Source organism: Pagrus pagrus (assembly GCF_965226575.1).
Source record: "Pagrus pagrus genome assembly, chromosome: 6".
In the NCBI taxonomy this organism is placed as follows: domain Eukaryota; kingdom Metazoa; phylum Chordata; class Actinopteri; order Spariformes; family Sparidae; genus Pagrus; species Pagrus pagrus.
Genome location: NC_140190.1, coordinates 6,238,803 through 6,259,239, shown reverse-complemented (window position 1 = coordinate 6,259,239; position 20,437 = coordinate 6,238,803). Strand labels below are relative to the sequence as shown.

The 20,437-nt window shown below is 42.4% G+C and overlaps 1 protein-coding gene across 1 annotated transcript in view; it reads right to left on the bottom strand.

Annotated features, from left to right (window-relative positions):
* Positions 1-225: 225 nt before the first annotated feature.
* lpp (LIM domain containing preferred translocation partner in lipoma) overlaps positions 226-20,437 on the bottom strand; it is a 152,585-nt gene continuing 132,373 nt past the window's right edge. The window contains exons 10-12 of the mRNA XM_084354004.1: positions 10,386-10,564; positions 7,433-7,553; positions 226-5,377 (exon numbers count right to left, since the gene is read on the bottom strand). Coding sequence (XP_084210130.1) covers positions 5,249-5,377; positions 7,433-7,553; positions 10,386-10,564 — 429 coding nt within the window. The 3' untranslated portion in view covers positions 226-5,248. The remainder of the gene's footprint in view (positions 5,378-7,432; positions 7,554-10,385; positions 10,565-20,437) is intronic.

The following is a 20,437-nucleotide window of genomic DNA, read 5'->3' as shown; positions in this document are numbered from 1 at the left end:
GAGTAGGAGAAAGAGAGTGTACACTGGATCTGACCTCAGAGGGGGGACTATTAAAAGTCCAGAACTCACAACCAATATTTGTATGCAACTATAATATAAACTACAATAAGTGGACTTCCTAATACAGACTCAGATACAGATGATGTAGTTGGATGAGCACATACAGATATAATGGCGCCCTCTCAATCATCCCCACTCAAAGCAAACAAAGACACACAGACGTGATGCTATTGCAAAGCTTTTATTGAAGAAAGAAAAACAACAACAGTTGACTACATGCCCTTTCAAAAGATCAAGAACAGATCAGATGCTTTATTTAACAACAGAGGGTCAAGCTCTTTAAGGAGAGTTTCACACTCAACACCATTTAGGACTCGGCTGCTGCGGCTGTAAGCACCGTGCCTGATGGAAACATCTACTGTATGGATTCAGAGTGGAGCCCAAACAAAAGGGATTTTCTTTATTTACTTTGCTAAGTAAACATGGCTAAGTCTTTGAGCGAGGCACGGCGCACTATGAAACACAAGGCAACAGTGTAGTGAGTCAATACCGCTGAGTCAAGGGCACTTTTAACAAACACGGGTAGAACAAAGACAGTAGACACAACAAATACACTGAACAAATAAAAAAATCATTAAAGGGTCTTTTCTTTATACTCAATGGTAGCATGAATCTTTTGGAGAAGATTCATGTCAGATGTGCTCCCACAAAGATGTGTGATGTGTAGACAGACTGTCCATCCAGATATACAAGAGAGTTTAATACAGCTCTGAAGGCACATTGACAACATAGATCAGAGGTTCGACTCTGCGCTCATGGACCAGACCAGGGTACGCTTCGTAAAAAACATGTGCTAATAGGCCAATGATAACATTTCATTTAAAATCTTTAAAACCATAAAATGACATTAATCAGTACGAGTGTAATGTTTTAATTTTTACCAAGCAGTTTGCAGCCTATTATTTAAAATGCTGTTTATTTTCTGTACAAAGAAATCTGCTTTTAAAAGGTGCAATGTGTAAGAATTTAATTGAAAATGATTTGATGTTGTGACATATACTGTTTGTATTGTGTAAGAGAAACATCTACTGTAGTTAGCATGCTAACCAGCTAGCCCCATCCCGTCCCGGTCCAAAGCTCCTCTTCTAGCTATGTTAACGCTAATACTCCCCTTGTCCCTGAGCTCATTGATGCCTATATTATACTGTAGGTTATAGTAGTTTCTGATTTGACGGCAGTAACACTACTGACAAAAGCAAACTTTCTGCAATGTTTTATCTTTTTTTTTTTATACAGATGTTGATGTTTGTAGCTCATAATTACTGTACGCTTCCTCACACTGTCACTAATTAAACACAACAAGAGAATAATTCAGCTGTGGTCATGGACATGCCTGAAAGCCCAGCGAATGGTCCGACTACATGTTGCTACAATATTGCAATGACACGTTTTCCTGTGGAGTTAGAACCAGAGGCAGAGCTGAATAATGTATACTGTTTTGGCTTCAGAAAAACTTGAAGACTATTGAAGAAAAACCAAAGCAACAAAGGTCCACTCACTAACTTTTTGAGCTGCTAAGACTGCATTGTTTTTAGAGACAGTTGGCTATGAAAAGTACCTGAATTAGAATTTTAAATGAGCATCACTGTAGTACTTTTGTTCCGACACTGTTCTTAAAATCATCTGCTGCTGTTTTTTTTTGTCTCTGCCTGGTTAGTCTTTGAAATCCTCATTTCTGTTTTCATCACCAGATGTGAGTTTCTGCTGTCTAACTATCCCGGCAGGTCAGAGAGCTCGTACTGACCTTTAAGAAACAGCCACCAGGAGACGCTAACTTAAATTATACTGCTAACTTAGCAACATCCGTGTGAGCTGAAACCTAGCAACACATGTGATGTAATGATATATAGTGTGTATTTTTTGTCCTCCGTTGCCCGACAACCAGCGTTCATCAGATGACTCACTGAGTCACACGACGAAGCTATGAATCCACATATAGACCTAATGTAGCTGGTGTGATATGATGCATGCATTTTTTATTTATTTTAATTTTTTATAACTGATGACAATAAAAGATGCTTGAAATGAATCATGTCACTGTTCATTAACAGGCTTATTAGCACAGTTATTTACAACGTGTCCCCCTGATTAAAACAATGCCACAGTCAACTTGATCACGACTCTGATGTAACCAGACTTACTGATTACAGTAGATACTGTATATAGAGCGTTTTTTGTTTATAATATCTATATGGCACTAAACGCCACTTCTTAATGTGTGAAGATAACAGCACAGAGAAGTAAAGAGTCTCCTCTCTTTGTTCATAATATATTCATCCACATGCTCGGGGAATACTCTATCTGTGGACGACTGTAAACCAAACCAGCTAATAAATACACAAACCAATCCTTTACTCTAAAAAGTACCCTGTGAAGTTTTCTTTTAAGGAATTAAACTTAAGTCTTTTCTCATGAAACAATTGCAAAGTCGATGGTTTGTATACTAATAATCCCGACCTCCTAAGGTCCATATCTGCTCGCTTGTAGTATTTGTTCTTTCGACATTGCTACACTTCTTTGCATGTTACTGGCACCGACTGTCGATCAGCTGAAAAGCGGAAAAAGCAGCTGCAAAATATGTGGATCAAGTCAACGACGTGCTGATGAGACAATGGGTCTCCAGCATAGACATGTAAAAGGCCCCCAACCACTCCAGAGCAAGACCCCCAGACTGAAAGAGACACAAAAGGTTGTTTTTTCCTTGCAGTCGTTTTGCGTTTATTTGTGGTTGTTTTGCATCTTTTTGTCGTTGTGTTGCATGTCTTTGTGATTGTTTATGTCTCTGCGTCTTTTTGTAGATGTCTTGTGTCTCCTTGTGGTTGTTTTGTGTGTCTTTGTAGTTGTTTTACATATTTTTGTAGCTTTTTGTGTCTCCTTGTGGTTGTTTTGTGTGTCTTTGTAGTTGTTTTACATCTTTTTGTAGTTTTTTTTGCATCTCCTTGTGGTTGTTTGTCTCTTTGTATTCATTTTGTGTCTCTTTGTAGTCGAAATGCTAACAGTCACTTCATACAGAGGTTCTAATACTATCTATCTACCCCCTTTGGCTCTGTCTCTGCATATACAGTAGGTCCGTGTGTGTGCAAAATTCAAACAAAATTGGGACCTGCTGATAAACATAAAGCTCCACAGTCCTACTTGTGATCAAAAAACTCCACAGGGTACCTTTAGATCATCATCAAGTCTCACAACTCGTGTTGCTCTACTAACTATGTCAAAGTAACCATCATATCTACTGGTCAGTGACTCTTGGATGGAACAAATAATAAAATCAGTCCTTTTGGGGAAAACTCTCATGGTCCCTTCTTAGCCCATCAACTTTAAACAAACAATATAAAAGACAAGCGTCAATGGTACAATCAATACTGACAAACAGCACAGTGACACACACGCAGTCACACAGTACCAACAGCATAGTTTTGATTAGAGGATTGCTATAAGGACACTTATGCTTGAATCTGTACAGGTAAAATATTTCCTTATTCATAAAAATTTCTTATAAAGTGTCGATGCAATTAACATTAAAAATTGCATAGCCATCTCAAATCTGTTATCTTTACCAGACTGCTTACACTACAACCACTAATCTAATCTACGTCATTGTAAATGAGAGAAAAAGTTACATATTTATCTGCTCAAAATCTATATAATTAAACTCCAATATACGGCTGTATCTATATGAATGGAATGCCATGATTGTACTGTTCGGACAAACTAAATGATCTTTTGTGAACATAAAAGAAAATTCGATTGGAAGAGAAAAAAGAAAATATGTGGTCAATAGGAATTGCATTTGAAAGCTGCCTACTGAGGATTGTGTCTTTGTCACTGGGAATGACTATTTGTGATTCCTGCGGTCCCAATTCACACCATGTTATGTTTTATATAGGTGCATACAAAACAAGTACAGAGTAAATACGGCAAGTTTCAATTCAACTCTTTGGTGTTCGGTTAAGCAGAACTGTTTTGCAATAAAGATCCCCAGTGTGTAATTGTATCCCTATTTGTGTACCATGTGTGGATTTGCACTGTAATAAACACTAAAGAATAAAAACGTTCTGACCGACATACTGTACGCTCACGGTTTATCTACTGTAAATACTGCTAAAGCTAGAGTCAAACACACATCCTCCCATGATGTTTTCGCCTGCGGGGCAGATGTGTCACCTTGCATGGAGTCAGACTCCATTTTAGATCACAAGAACCAGCCAGACAGAAATATTTGGGCATGTGCATCCTGGCTAGAACATGCCCATATAAGATAATGAATATTTGAGATAATAACACTGAGTGATGATGTATATTGCGACTGTTAACTGGTGGATTTGGAGAGATTTTAAGCAACAGGTTTGACATTTTAGGAATATTATTTTATTTACTTTCTTGTTAAGAGTAACATTGGACTATAGATGCTATTTTTTATACCTGCACAGTCAATAGAAGGCTACATCTTAAGCTTAGCTTAGCATGAAGACTGGAAACAGGGGGGAACAGCTAGACTAGATCCATCCAAAAGTAACACAAAGCAGCTACAGCATCTCTAAGGTGCAATATGTAAGAATTTTCCTTTAAAAAATTAACTAACATTAAAAGGCTTCTATGTACTGGGATGCAGAGACACCTACTGAAAGCTAGCACCAGCACCCAAGGCTCCTCTGCTAGCGGTGTCAACACCAATACTCCGAGCTCCCAGTCCGGGCAGACTCGAGTCGAGTTATGCAGCCCTCTTTATTTGTTTATTTCAACAGGTGGCTAATTCTTACATACTGCACCTTTAAGTCTCGGACTGTTTCCAATTATTACGCTCTGCTAAGATAACATTTCGCGTATAGACTTTAAATAAGACACCGATCTTCGGATGTTACTCAACAAGAAAGTGTGTTAGTATATTTCCCAAAATCTTAAACCGCTGCTTTAAGAACAACACAGTTAAAAAAAAACACAGCCTCTCGTGCTGTGATTGTACCGAGTCAATAGATACATGCAGGTGAACATGTGATGCTATTTCTTGTTACTGAGAGTGAATATATATAGAGGGATATATATGCATATGCTGAGGAATGCAAGCTTGTGTGGCTCTGTATGTTTGCAAGAGAAAAGAAAGAGAGAGGAAGAGACAGAAAGACAGAGGGAGAGGGAGAGAGAGCGAGCGTTGGGTTATCACAGTGGAGGTGACCGGGCGGCGGGTCGCTCAGAGGTCAGTGGTGGCCTTGGCGGTAAGGGCCTGGATGCGGCTGGTGTTACAGTTTTTGCAGAGGACGTGTCCGTCCAGAGGGTAGCAGCCCTGGTTATCCCCCTCTGAGAGCAGAGAGCCACAGTCCTGCAGGACACAGATACTCTGTTAGTCCACAAACACAAACGGAGTCATTAGCCACGCTCACCGATCAGGCACAGTCATACGCTCGCTGCGCTCACACTCTAAATGAAACATTTACTGCTGTTTATAAACTCAGCCCGTGTCAGGCTACGGGAGGCTCGCTGCAGAGAGCCTGTGAGGCTGAAGCCACTGTTTTGGTTTTCTACCAGCTGGTGAGTCTGGAGGGGCAACAACTGGTTCATACTGGGTAACAGTCAGACAAAAGATCTCTTTGTCTCAACACTCAAGGGTTTAAACGTTTTTAACTTACTTTCGGGAGTGTTAATAGTTGGAACAAACAATTTTTTTAAATGTGATTATAAAAGTCGACTGTTACAGATTTTAAGATGAGATTTTTTTTGTCCCGTCTCTCCGAGGAGGGGATTTCTTGATGTCCCTGACTTGTTTTTCTTTTATTTGCTTTTGTTCATTTCCCTGGCAGTTTTGGCTTATCGCTAAGAAGCAGTTGTGTTTTGTATTTAAATCTTTTTTGTACAAGTTAAAGATGATTTTCTTTGTGTGGGTCTATTGGTCGGTTGGTCCACCGCTTTGGTTCAGACTGCAATATCTCACAAACTGTTGGATGAACCACCAATTATACAGATATTCATGGTCCTCAGAGGATGAATCATGACTCTGGTGATCTTCTGACCTTCAATGAGCGTCATTTGTGGTTTAGGTGGAATATCTTAACATCTATTGGGGTACTTTGGGATTTGGTGCAGACATTCACGCCTGCCTCAGGAGTAATTATAATTACTTTGGTTATCCCTTCAATTGTCATCTAGTGCCATCATAACATCAACATTTTTTTGGCCCAGTACTTTGATTTATGACACCTGCAACAACAATGACATTTCTATCAGCCTCTGCTTGCACATGCTACCAAGATAAACTAAGATGGTGAATCAGGGTCAGTCTGGGTCATATTTCTAAGTGATCTGAACTGAACTTTACTGTGATCTGGACTCGGATTGGGATCAGGGTTAAAAAAAACGTAATCGGGACCTGCGTAGAGTAGCATGCTAGCATGTTATTATCATCATTATGCACATGTTAGCGTGCTGATATTAGCATTAAGCTCAAGAAATTGCAAGTACAACTGTATTTCCCTTTTTGAGCATAAATTATGTGATACCAGTGTTACATTTTATTGAATCATTTGATGTAGTAGACTCAACATATAATCTTCTCTCTCAGACACACCCGGTATCGCCTCCAGCATATTTAACAAAATATGTGTGAATTTTTTTTTTTTTTAAATGTCTGTACATATTTCGTGAGTTTTCTGTGGTGATTACTTTCTGATAACACCTGACAAAGATCTTTTGTCAGACAGTCTACACTCTATTCACAGAGTAACAACCAAACAAACACACATCGCTTTGACATTATTTTCTCATTGTCTTTGACACTTGGTTACACTCTTAACATCTCTGTCTCACACACACACACACACACACACACACACACACACACACACACACACACACACACACACACACACACACACACACACACACACACACACACACACACACACACACTCTGAGAAATACGACTCGGCCTACTCGTGTCTCCCTGGTGACAAAATTCTTCTCTTGTTGAGCCCCTTCAGCTGAACTAATCTGCTTTGCTTTCCTTTGACCTTTATGCCTGCCAAACGCTCTGTGTACTCACAGTGGCGTGGCTCTTTGACAATGTGACACGTTACTTCTCTTTTAGCCGGGCACGTAATGTCTCAGCGTCGCTTATCAGCCGGTGAGCGGCGGCTGACAGATTGGTTACTATGTAAGTCCGTGAACTTTGCAGAGGAGATGCGGAAAGCTATTTCCAGGCAGGTAAGAGTGGGATGATTCAGTCGTCTCGATGAAAAGGTGACTCCGGTGTGTACGTTGTGTCTTATACCTTCATGCAGTAAATGTAGGCTGTCATCTGGAGCTGTGCCAGGTGGTACATAACTACCCCTGCTAATTATAGGGAGTTCACATACCAGAAAACTCAGAGAACATACAGTACCTCACAGCGGTAACACTGCACGTGGAAGTCACGGTCCAGGGCCACAATACGGACGGTCTCCTCCTGGCCCGGTGCTGGCATTATAGGCTCAGAGCACACACAGCAGCGTGGGGCGAACTTCCTGTGACAGAGAGGCAAAAATAACAGAAATAAGCTCTCAACAATAGGAAACAGTGATGCTTTGATGCTTTTTTTAGACCGTTTACTCACAAGTAGGGCTCCACCAAACAATGATTTTCATTATCATTTAATCACCCTGTTGCTTTCTTGAGAAATCGTTTAATCCTCTGTTTTATCAAATGACAGAGAGTGGTGAAATATTCCCACCAGAGGTGACGTGTTCAAAGACCTTTCTGTCTGCCAAACGCTCTGTGTACTCACAGTGGCGCGGCTCTTTGACAATGTGACACGTTACTTCTCTTTTTGCCGGGCACGTAATGTCTCAGCGTCGCTTATCAGCCCTTTGCAGGTAAAGCAAAAGCTGTGCACCCACCCCTAGCAAAGGGCTCAGTAATAGGACTGCTAGCAACGACAGTTGTAGTTAGCAGCAGTTAGCGGTTAGGCTGTTCTAGTGATATGCTGCCCTCTATTTGGAGTATAAATTTGACAGGTGGCTAGTTTTTATTTTTACATACTGCTCCTTTAGAGTCTACTTGTGATCCCTCATCATTACATACTGTGTGTCTACAGATTGTGTCCAGTTCAACTATAGAAGTGTTTTTTTTCTGCTCATAATAATTTTTAGAGGCATGAAAAGGTCATATTGTTTAGTAATTCACAATGCACAAGTCATAAAGTATAAAAAAAATAAACAGACATTTGCAGAAACACATAAATTAATAATTAATAACAATCAATATATATATTTTTTTACTTTTATCTCCTTTTAATCTCTCCATGACCCGTCAGATTTATCTTGTGACCCCTACCCCCAAGTCTGGCACAGCATGTGCATATTTTTTCTTTCTTTAATTATTCATTGACCACTGAGGACAAGCTAAATTTGCCCTTCTCTGAAATAGTTCATATAAATAGAATATTTGAGGAAATGCTAAACATAGTAGGGCTTTTACAAACATCAGAACCGACTCTCTCAGTAACACTTTCAAGCCTTCTGATCAGTAACTGTGGAGATGCCTTCAGCAGGAAGAGGTCTGTCTAACAATAGGATCAGTGAGGATATGAAAAGCAGCCTGAAATTTCAGGTCCTCTCAGGTGACTAAAGGCCAAGTGGACACGGACCGACTGAACGCCTGGGAATCAGGAAGTGAAGGGGGTGTGTGGCTTTGGGGGAACCATGAGCACACAGTGTTAGCCAGAGAGAAAGCTCGGGCCGGGGCGTGATTATTCCTCGACACAAAGGCCTGCACTGTTGAGGTCACACTTGTCATGTGGAATTAAATAACAGCCCAGTTCAGCTAAAGCAAAAAGCTGTGCACTCACACCAAGAGCCAGCTGTTTACTTCTGTTTCCCTTCTGGTCAATGAGCAAAGGAACATTTCTGGTAAGGTGGTGGTTATGCAACCGCCTGATTGTGACACAATGACTGGAATTTACTATTAAATTCATGGCTACAGCTGCAACTCATAACGTGGTAGCGCTTGTGACATCGCATGCATTACTTCCCGAAAATGAAGAACTGAGATCCCATATTGATTAGGCTTAAATTAAGATGAATTTGTGAGGTCGGTGAAGGATTTTAGAGCAGCATTAGTTGATTAGTTGACTTTAGCCATCCGGGGGCAGTGGAACAAGCTGCAAACACAACAATGACATGTTATGGCTGAGGTGTTAGCAAACAGATGTCTATTTACACATCCAGCAGGCATGTTACGTTTTAATTAAGAGGTGTTTTGTTTATTCAAAAAGTTTTAATGACACTGTGATTGTCAGACTAATAGCTTACAAATTAGAGCTATTTACAATAGTTGCAGTGACTAAATACTTAGTGTGGAGCTGTAGACTTTTTAAGATGTCATTACTGAGAAACCAAAGTCAAGGCACTTTTTGGATCGGAAGACAGCGAGTAGCTTGATATCTAACAAGTTATGATATATGTTGACGTTTACAGCAAATAAGAGAAACTCTGTTAATGCTTTGAAATTGGAAAGAAAATTAGATGTTACTCCTGACAACATTTTGGTTTTAGCTCTGACCCTTTAGCTGCTAAATGCTCCTCTATGTTCACAAGAGAGATGCTAACTTTTTCTGAAATTCTGTGCTACCCATGTAATGTCCAGTTCAGAGCTTTTATTGCTGAAAACTGTTTCTTCTTCCATCTGGAAAGAGGAACGTGAATTAAAGAATTAAAGTTGCACACCATAAAACCAAAACAATGAGCTTAAAGATGCTAAAATTGACAAAGAGCTGAGAGAAACTATCGTTTGTTGGTCTGTCAGCAGGATAAGGCAAAAACTACCCAACGGATTTCCATAAAACTTGGATGGAGGATGGGTCTTGGCCCAGAATAGACCCCATTTACTTTAAGTGCGGGCCCTGATAAAGGGACAGCACCAGGATTTTTTTCACACCTTCTTTAACGTTACGAGATAGGGTGTTTTTTTCTCTTTGTTTTTTTTACATTTTTGTCAATTTCCCAGGGAATAATGCATGGATCTTGATTAAAAACATCAGGTGTATCTAGGTTGCTGCCATCTATGAGTGAGCTCAATTTGATGCTGACCCCAATTCTACTGAGCTTAAATTATAGTTAAGCAATTATGGGTGGTTTAAAATTTAGAGTGATACAGGGCTATCGAGTTTGACGTTGGATTTGGCTTGATTTCATTAATGGGGACTGTTGGACCTTGGTGGAGGTATGTGCTCTACTGAGTGCCACTCTAGTTCTCTTTGTGTTCGTCACTATGAGCACACATCTCAGAAATAAATTCAATCCATTGTTGATACAACAAAACATTTACTCCAAAATGTGATGAAAAGCCAATCTACATACTTGTGGAAGTCCTCGATGCAGTGGATGTGGTTGGAAGCGTCCACGGTGAAAGGGATGCCGTCCAGGCTGCGGTGGCATACCACGCAGGTGAAGCAGTGAGGGTGGTAGGCTTTCCCGGTAGCCCGCAGGATACGCTCCATGATGGGCTTACTGCAGATGGTGCAGGTCTCAAGGGTGTTCTGCAGACACAAACACACAAACCCACAGACGCCCACATGATTATACAACCGATCTGATGATGAATTTAGTGATTCTGATGATTCATTTCCAAAGGCCCTTTGAGCACTTGTTTACAATTAGCACTTGTCTGCTAACAAATTTTAACCGGCATGACAAATTTAGAAGTTTTTTTTATGCATCTCCTCCAGTTTTCATTTTTAACTTGCTGTTGCCGCCGTTACACTTCAGGTGGCTCGGCTCCCGTTCGTGCCTGTGCAACAAATAAATCCACGCTCAGGACCTTTAGCTCGGCTGTCCTCGAATGCCACAGAAGCTGAAGGAATCTGATTAGCACTCCTCTCGAAACACAAACACAGTCATTTTTCAGCTGCCCTCACCCACACTTCATCCTCCCATATGCAAGAGTGTGAGCAGTAAATATTTCCACTTTGTGATGACTGCAGGTTTTCTGCAGCCAGGCGACTGGGCAAGCGGCCCGCGGGGGGACGTGGCAGCCGCCTGCCTCTGACTTATCTGTGGCATCTCTCTTCTTAATATCTGCCGGGAGACGCCATTTGTTATTTCAATATTTCATAAATAACGACTGCCTCTCTAAACAGCAATGCAATTACGGGGGTATGGATATATCATGCGAGGGTGATCAATGTGCGGCCTGATGTGGATATGTGCGAGCTGATGGGCCACGCTGCTGTTGCTGCCTCTCGCTCAGGCATTTCCTGGATCTCTGTCTCTCTCTCTCTCTGTTCCCCTCTTTCCCTACGCTTGGCTGGGCTAAAGAGTGCACGGTTCAGCTGTTCCCATTGGCTCCCACTGTAGTAGCAAGCTGCCTCAGTGTTTCCAAACACAGCTCGGGGTGTGTAGCAACACTGCGCTGCGTCATCCGCTGCCTCGCAGACACACCGCCGGGCCCTGCCGTTTAAAATGACACTTCTGTGACCGCTCGGCCGAGGTAAACTCCCAACCGTCCCCTGTCCGGCAGCGGAGCACGTGCAGTGACATTTATAGTCTATATGCTAATGAGCAGAGCAGCTTTAAACGGGACGAGGTTCATTGAAAGTACAATGTAGAAGTGTTCCTGACATGATTCTGTGAGGACGGCGGCTGACTTTTGCTTGTCAGGTCTCCTCACAACACGATCATGTGTCACCAGAGGGTAAGAGGGCATGAGATGAGAGCTGCTGATGTACGACTGGAGGCTGTGAAGTGGTGGTTTGAAAAATAGCCGTTTCTTCAAAGCACTCCTGGAGAGGCATTATTTCATGAAAAGCAATGTGTGCAGACAAGCTCTGCGTTCTTATTTGTCTTTTTTTCCCCCCTCCAAGACGGTAATAGAAATAAACATTATTCCCAGGGCAACATTTGTGTATAAACAATGTCCATATTGCAATCCTGCTCGATCCTGGAAGTGGAATGAAGCCTTTAATGAGCTCGCTGCGCTGAGCCCTTGAGGTTTGCCTCACACACGCACACGGAGACCGAGCGAGGTAGAGGTAGAGAGGGAGAGAGAGAGAGAGAGAGAGAGAGAGAGGGAGGGAGAATAATATTTGCAACCTGAGAATGTGAGTAAGATGCCGGGGCCAAACAGCACTCAACCGTCCTCAACTCTTACTCATCTGTCTGCATTTCCACTTACTTATTCTCATCTGCCCTTCATGTGGGAATACCTTGCCCTTGTTTAGCTTAACTAGAGCATATGATTTCACGGCACACAGTTCCTCCGGGCCATTGTAATGAGTACAGTACTCAAAAGACAAAATTTTCTCTCTTTCTCTCTGATGGTAAGATTCTATGACCTCAATTCATTCACTCTGCTCAGCCGCTGTTGTTTTTTTATTCACTCGTGACTTCTTTTATTTGGCATTAGGTAACATTTATTAGGCCTGTTACACGAGCGTGGGTCTCATGTCAAAACAGAGCGTTTACACGAGTTTTGCTCCGTGTTTGGGTTCAACCTCCACAGATGGTTTAGGGAAATTCTGCATAAATCACTTCGTGCCCTCTCTTTTGCAGATCTTCCAGGTCCTTTGCAGTTTGCCACTAGAGGGCTGTATATGTCTGCAGATGTCCGGGTTTTGCTTTTCCCCTGACTAAATGTGATGTATTCAAGCATATGTATTCTTTTTTTCCCCCCCTCCTCTCCCTCATACATTTCTCTAAGTGTTTGCCCAGAAGGCTAAACAAATGTCTAGGCAGATGAGGTAAAGTGAATTTAGGTCAGACAGCCTCGCGCTGAACTGAGGGGTGAGTGGAGTGCGTTAAAGTCAATTGTGGCCCCTTTTCCCTCATTGTAAGCCGTTTCCTTTTTGCTCCAAAGTGCGATCACGGACTCACACCAAACACGCCGATGCCAGCCAGCGCGGTCCGGCCCGGCTTCCCAGCTTCCCCACGATCTGGCTACGGGGCTCCCGGACGGCGTTCGACGCAGCTGGGATGAGGAGTGTGATGGCAAACAAAGCATGTAATGGAGTTAAAAGGTCCCACGTGCTGCGCTCTGAACGTGAGACACACGGGCAGCGACATGGATAGTAAAACAACACACGCACACACAAAAAACATCATCAAGTGCAATTTTGAGTCTCTTATCTAAAAAATGTTAAAGGTGAGGTTTGATTTTACTCACTTTTTTGTGTGTTAGTTTCAAAGACCATGGTGTCCTTCATTTAATATTTTTTTAATTATTGTAAGACATCTTCACAGTTAAGAAACTGGAGCTATGAGGCAGCTTTGCTTATAAATGGACCGTTAATCCATTATCAGAATAGTTGCAACTGCTTATCATCATTCATTGTATTTAAATCCTGCTGCTCTATGCCAAATGTTATATTAAATTTGTTTGTAACCACAGAATATGAACTAATACTAATGCTTGCATCACTGCTTCACACACTCAGGGGGTCAAGGATTCAGCCCCAATTAAAATATCACAATTAATTCTGTCTGTGGTTTGCACTTTTCCATGCAGAGCTACAGGTAAAGAAAACAAACCGGAACAAAGACGTATTTTCCACGTTTGCTGATGGAAGTTGAAGCTGTCCACCATTTCACCATTTTCACACCTATCTTGTTGTTGTCTTTTTTCAAATGGTCAGGTCGGGCTCGAGTTCAGTGAGACTGCACGCGATTTATGACCTGGCACGCTGAACTCAGAGCGGGCCAAATCTACAGATGATCTGATTCAGTGCGCGTGTGTGTCCAGACCTTCACAGAATGTGCCGGTCGGTGCCAGGCCATGCTGTGTGAGTTGACTACACCATCCGGAAGGTGGCCCAGACAGGAGCGCTTGTTGGAAAGAAAAGGTCTGAGTGCCGCTGCTACTGCGTCTGGTTTTCTCTGCAGCGGATAAGAGATACTGACTTGGTTGTGAACTATGAGTCAAAGCACTGACCCTCCTGCTTCCTGAGGGAAGGTGTGTGCTGACTTAATAAACCTTGACAAGCAGCCCCTTTCCCTTTTATTGCTTAATATGGGTCAATCGTGAAGAACAAAGAGAAAATTATTTTGCCAACAAACACAGAATTATGCGCTCAAGCTGCTAATTTTTTAACAGGAAGTGTTTTACAATAAGAGAAGCAAGAAGAAGTGTGAAATAATAGAGATGAAGGAACTGTGATTCATAGTGAGGTGATACTATGGAGAATGTGAGAAAGTCACAAACTGCATGGGTCAACAGAAATAAAGTGCAGCACCGTACACTACAGCTTTAGGGAATTGAAAAATGAGGAATTGTTTGTGACGCTCAGAAAACTTCTAACATCTACAAAACCTCCTTTCTAATGATTGTCAACAGGGACAAAGTATTTTCCTGGGGGGGTTTAGTCTGTGTGCCATGTATGAAGTGTCGGCAGTAGATTAGCTGGAAACAGCACAAATGGGCAATAGGTTGTGCACGGCCCAGGACAGAAAGGTTCAACAGCGGCTGATTAAAACCGCCCAGAACATCACTGGTACCATCTACAGAGCCTCAGTGACATCTGTGAAGTCTGCTCAGAGCCCAGAGGATAGTAGAAGACAACACCCACCCTCGCCACAGTCTGTTCACCCTGCTGCCATCTGACAAAAGATACAGTAGCACCAGACTACAGAGCAGCTTCTTTCCTCAGACTGAGACTCCTGAATTTATTCTCCACATGCCACCATGAATAATGTATTTTTGTGACTTAATTATTATTTATATATTCATATATTTTTCTTTTTTGTTTGTGTGTGAATTTTTTAGATATTGACTGAGAAATTATTCCTGAATCTTGAACTTCTTGGCCAGGTGCAGTGACTTCCTGGACTCTCCGCTGCCTGACGGTGTTGAAAAGAGTCATTTGGACGGAGCGATGCTAGCCATTTCCCCCTTTTTCCTTTATGCTAAGCTACGCTAACTAGCTGCTGGCTGTGGATATTTGATACCAATCTTCTCATCCAACTGATTATGCGTGTGCGCCTGCTTGCACACTTGGTTACATTATGACTCGCTTTGAAGGTCAAGTTTACACACATTACTCACTTCTAATTAACCATCTAATTAAATGTTACACTGACTTCATCATGTTGAGAATATAATGCAACCATGTTTCAGCCAAAACATCTTGCATCACATATGCTTTAGTGATGATTTGATCTCAACGTATATACAATTTTCAACCAGATTATGCAAACTGTGAATTTTATTTCTTCACTTTCTCTCGGAAAAGAAGCATCGGTGCGCTCCAGCAGCACTAACCCTGTGATCATACGCTGATGTGACAGTATCAACAATAACATCGGCTTTTGGTTCCAAACAGGTGGTACTTATTTCAGTGTTATTTTGTTGCGTTGCATTTTATTTTGAGGCGATGCCGTTATTTTGTGCATCCTCTATAAACAAGACGAATTCCATCTTTTAAAGTGAAACACCTGCTGCTCTCTGACCATCAAGAAGAAGTTTTTAGATGTGCTAAGCCCCACTTAACCTCCATTAAGATGCCTGAAATACACCAGAGAGGATTCACTCTTTTTGTTGCTGTTTTACTATTTTCCACTGTCGCTCTATTTGTTTACAAAATCCTTCTGAATCCTGCTCTACACAGAGACTATGAATGCAAAGGTCGTGGCTGTAAAGCTCCCAGCAGACCTCAGTTTACAGTATATTTGTGTGGCTCTTCTATTTTCACGAGGAAGACGCAAAAGTTACCTCACTCACAGCTGACTTGGCACCAGCTTCTCTTCATGCATATTTAAAAAGCGAATTTGGCAAAACTGTCCCCATGTCAGTGTTTCCAGAAAGTGATGCTGCTGCGTGAATCCTAATTGTGCATTCACACAGCAGCATCAGTGATATTCGTTCAAGTCGGAGAAAAATGCGGCAGACGTACTAAACTTACAGTAATGAAGATGTTTTTGGAGACACCGTCAGTCAGTGGAAAACACATCTGACAAAGCAACAGATAGGATTATTGTGGTCCGGGTTAAAGAGCTTGTTTTCCACATTCTTAAGCCAAATCATGGAGGTCTTGGCCTGTGGAGGATGCCAGAAATCTGCTTTGGTCGAGGGAGATTGGGAGCTCATTTAAATCTCCACACATTTGCGAAGGGATTGTGGGAGCACCACCCTTCCCTGATCTGTGGTCTGCTCAGGCCAGGGAGGTGGAGAGGTCTGTGTGTAACTCTGTGTGTGTGTGTGTGTGCGGAGAGCTGAGTTTCCCTTTCAGCTGGTTGGGTTCAGTGATCATGATCATCTCTCCCACCTCCTCCTGCGAAGGTTAACAAGTGAACAACCCCCTGCTATTTCCCCTCCCTGAGGTCCGACTCGCATGATCCCATCCCTGGCACCTTGATATCCAACTTAAATTTAATTTTACATATCAGTGATTGCTTTCCAGTGACCGGCGCTCCCTGGCATCCTGACTCCGTCCATCTGTCTGAGCAGTTTCGAAGCATCGGGGCTACAGTGCGAGCATATGAGGATATATTAACATGACTTGACTCCTTTACAAAATTCTGTCATTTATAAGCGTGTTATGTAAATCACCCACTCGAATCTTTTCTGCTGCCTGGATGCAGATGACTGAGGTGTGTGTGTGTGTGTGATTTGTTTACGTGTGGGTGTGAGCGAGCATGTCACGCAGTGGAAAGTGATTCTCCTAATGGTTTGGTAACTCTGAGGATCAGTGACCTTGAAACTATCAGCTGTATAATTCACAGCATTTGTGACACTCATCTGTGTGCACGCCAGTCAGTCAGGACGAGCGCGCCCAGGTTTTTTGGTCTCTCTGACCTGGAATGGCCCCCCTTCCTCAGCTCATCTGTCTGTCCATGTAATAAATTCACACTGGGTTATGGATGACCTGCGCGTGCAGGAATGGGGTGGCATCCTGCCAGAGCCTCCCATCCTGATTTGTTTCTTACATTTTAGTTTATCTCTCTGCCTGGACGCTTTACGAGCAGCCTCAGCCCTGTGATCCTCCTCACCAGCAGCTGTGTGCAGGTTTCTTTCACTTGAGAACATGAGTTCTGACAAAGCAACAAAAACTGCATGTGTCAAATGAGATTTAAATATTCATGTGTTCTATTACACGCAGCTGAGCAGCTTTATTTGTTCACGCACATTTCTTATTTTAGCCAAGTGATAATATCATGCTGCAGCCAACATGAACGGACAGGGCCGACGCACGGCTCATGCCTTGCTCAGGCCTTTCTTTAAAGAATAAAAGGTGGCAGTGGGGGCCTGATCTCGCTCTCCGGCTCAGAAAGTGGCCGGCCTGCTTGTCTGCCTCTCTGCCTTAAATTCAGCTCCGCAGCAGAATGTGACCCCTCTGGACTTTGGGCAATGTCTCCTGCTCTGGTTACAGAGAGAAACTGACAAAGACCCCGGCAGTAGTTCTCTCATGCCATGAGTTAGAGTGACATTGTGGTGGGTCAGCACTGGGTCACGGATATTTTTCTCCTGCTCGCTCCTCGGGGGGAGGAAATGTGCTTAGACAAAAAACATGAGGAAGGTTTAGAGGGCCCGGTGTTTGGAATCACTCCCTCCTCTCTTGTCCAAACAGTGTATTCTAATAACAACACTCATGCTTTTCATTTACTCTCTTGTAATGGATAGGACAGCTGCATTTCCTGTAGTGCGGATCAGTAATAAGAAATAATGACCTGCTTGAGTTTAGTGGGCTCACACCCACTGTACAGCGCAATTATACACACACATAATTGTCTTGGCAAGTCTGGAGACGTACTAAGATGTGAAATCCTATTCATGCAAGTGCTATCTAATTGGCTCACTCCTTTGAGGAATTAGACCGAGTTAATCACGTCTGAATATACAGAACTCAATTAGAACTCTGCAAGCTAATGCAGACAGCCATGAATATTTGATGACGAAGTCAGCAGAAAGCCGAGCCCCGCTCTGTGTTCGCCGGCGCGCCTCAGACGACAAGTAAAACCAAGGTGGGCGTATACCTGCCGTCGCCGCTCGGCGTGTGCGCGGCAGCTCTCCCAGTGTGAGCAGCAGCTGTGCAGCCGCTCGCAGTCGTGCAGAGGCGCTGACGGTGAGCTGCAGTGCCACAACAATGAGCATGTGGGGGCCCTTAACTCACCGCGCTGGCTGCAAGCCTCTGGATCTGACTACCTGGATATCCATCACAGTGCAGTGACAGGTGTGTGGGTGGTGTGCAGTCATTTCTAATTAGAGCTATATTACTGTCAGGGAAGCAATATTAGAAACTTTCTCTGTGTGCTGTACTGTCAGTATCACTGTGGCTGGATGTGAGGGGAGAGGATCAGCCTGTGATTGGATGTATTGTATCGTATATCCCCTCTCTCAATGACAGCAGGGGCTGTAGGGGAGTTCTTGGGGATATCCCATTGTTAGGTGGGAGAGGAGTCTGTATGATGTGCTGTGGAGGACATCCATCACCAGGAGCCCCAATACAGCTGACACCACGCCTGTCGCCTCTGGGTGCCGTGCCGCCCTCGGAAACTTCCCTTTGCCATCCAGATTGAATGAGTATGGTGCGTTTGAACTCACTTGTAAAATTCAGTAAACAAACTGAGAGCAGTGGTTCTCTGATGTACCCCCACTGGCAATCAGATGAACTCAAGGACCCCTTCATCAGCACCACCCGTCACACTCCAAATGTGTTCGCTTCAATTGATTTTAAGGTAGATGTTACGCAACACCACAACAAGTGGATACAGTTACTTTATCTTAGTCAAGTAAACATTCTTACTGCAAGCTGGATCCTTCAACAACTTCTACACTTCTTTTAGCTGATTATTTTAAAGGCCCAAATTTGTAAGATAGTTGATTGTTGAGTCTCATCCCCAACTCGTCAAATACAGATGCTTTAGGTCGGGCCGTCCACCAACCTACAGCGCCAGTATCTGCTTAAAGTTTTATCCATTACATTTAGCTGTTTCACCTGTTCATCCATAAAGGTCCTTTTCAGCACTCTTGCCACTCAGCAGCCATCTTGGCAAAGCTCCCAGTTTTTTTGTGCCATTGATTTTAATAGAACTAGATAGTGAACGCAAAGATGGCGCCGATGCAGTCCAATGAGAATCACTCACCTGGTGCCATATGCCAAAAAAGTTATCTACCTACCAGGTTTACGTCCTGTTATGCGGCCCACTCGATATGTGTAGTCGTGTTTCTCTCGCTGGCCCCGCCCACAAGATCCCGCTCTTTATACAAATATCAAACCTCTTTGGTTAAAACATTCATAGTAGAAAGAGTTATAATTGACCTTGTTGCAGTTCGAGGTGTCCTGTCAACATTTTTACAATATACTAAGGTAATTATTTCATGCATACTCATTGACAACACAAGGCATTAAGACGTTACCACTGACTCAGGTTGGTGAGAGATCTGTACTGTGCAGTAGCAAATTGTAGCTCTTAGCTTGTTGATCATTGTGATAATGTACTAAATATCAGTATCACGCTAATTTGAACAATTCATACGTGTGGATGTATTTGTGTGTTTATTTTTGTTAAAATTGTTGAAGTGCTCAACAACCTTTCTACTTACTCATTAGGGTACAAGTGGTTGTTTGGTTGGGAGTTACTGAAATAGGAGGACCATGGTTTGTTTTTCTGTTAAAGTGGAATAATGATTTCAATTAATCCATCAGCAGAAAACTAACCGCCAACTGTTTTGATAAGTGATTAATTGTTAAAGTCACTAATTTGGCAAAAATAGCTAAAATTCTGACTAAACTACTGAAAATAGTCGTCGGTTCAACCTACTGTAGAGTAAATATGGACAATTGTTGTTGTTTGTTTAAATGCATTTTACTTAAAGCGTAGTGGGTTTGTGCTCAAGAGAAGAAAGCAACTTAAAAAAAAGTTGAAATATGTGGAATAATTTCTCAGACAAAGAGTCTTATTTGAATGCTCGAAAATATGGTGAATTATACTTTAAACACGCACAACTGAATTTGAAAAAAAAAAAGAAAAACTTTATTAGATCAGCATTTGTTTGCATTCTACACGTCCCACAAAGAAGGTGCTCTTTGCTTTCATAGGAGTCTTAGCTGATGATAGAAATTCATCACAAGAGATTTGTGCTTGAAAAGTGTGTCTGCATCAGAAACTTAACAACATAAAGGAGAAGTGACATCACCACATTCCAAGACAGACAAACAGACACGGAGGGTTAAAGCTCATCAGTCAATCACGAACGTTTCTTGGTGACTGGCAGGTCAGGGCTGCTGTGTGCACTTCTTCCTTTACAATAGCGGAATGGAAAATCTTTGGTAGAGTGAAGGCAATAAGACCAAAGCCCATTTATTTTAAATAACAGAGCCGCAGTACAACACCAGATAATGAATGTAATTACATTCAAGCAAGTTGGCGTCCGTGACCTTGGTGGTCTCTGAAATTCTGTCAAAAGAGGCAGAAATAGATTA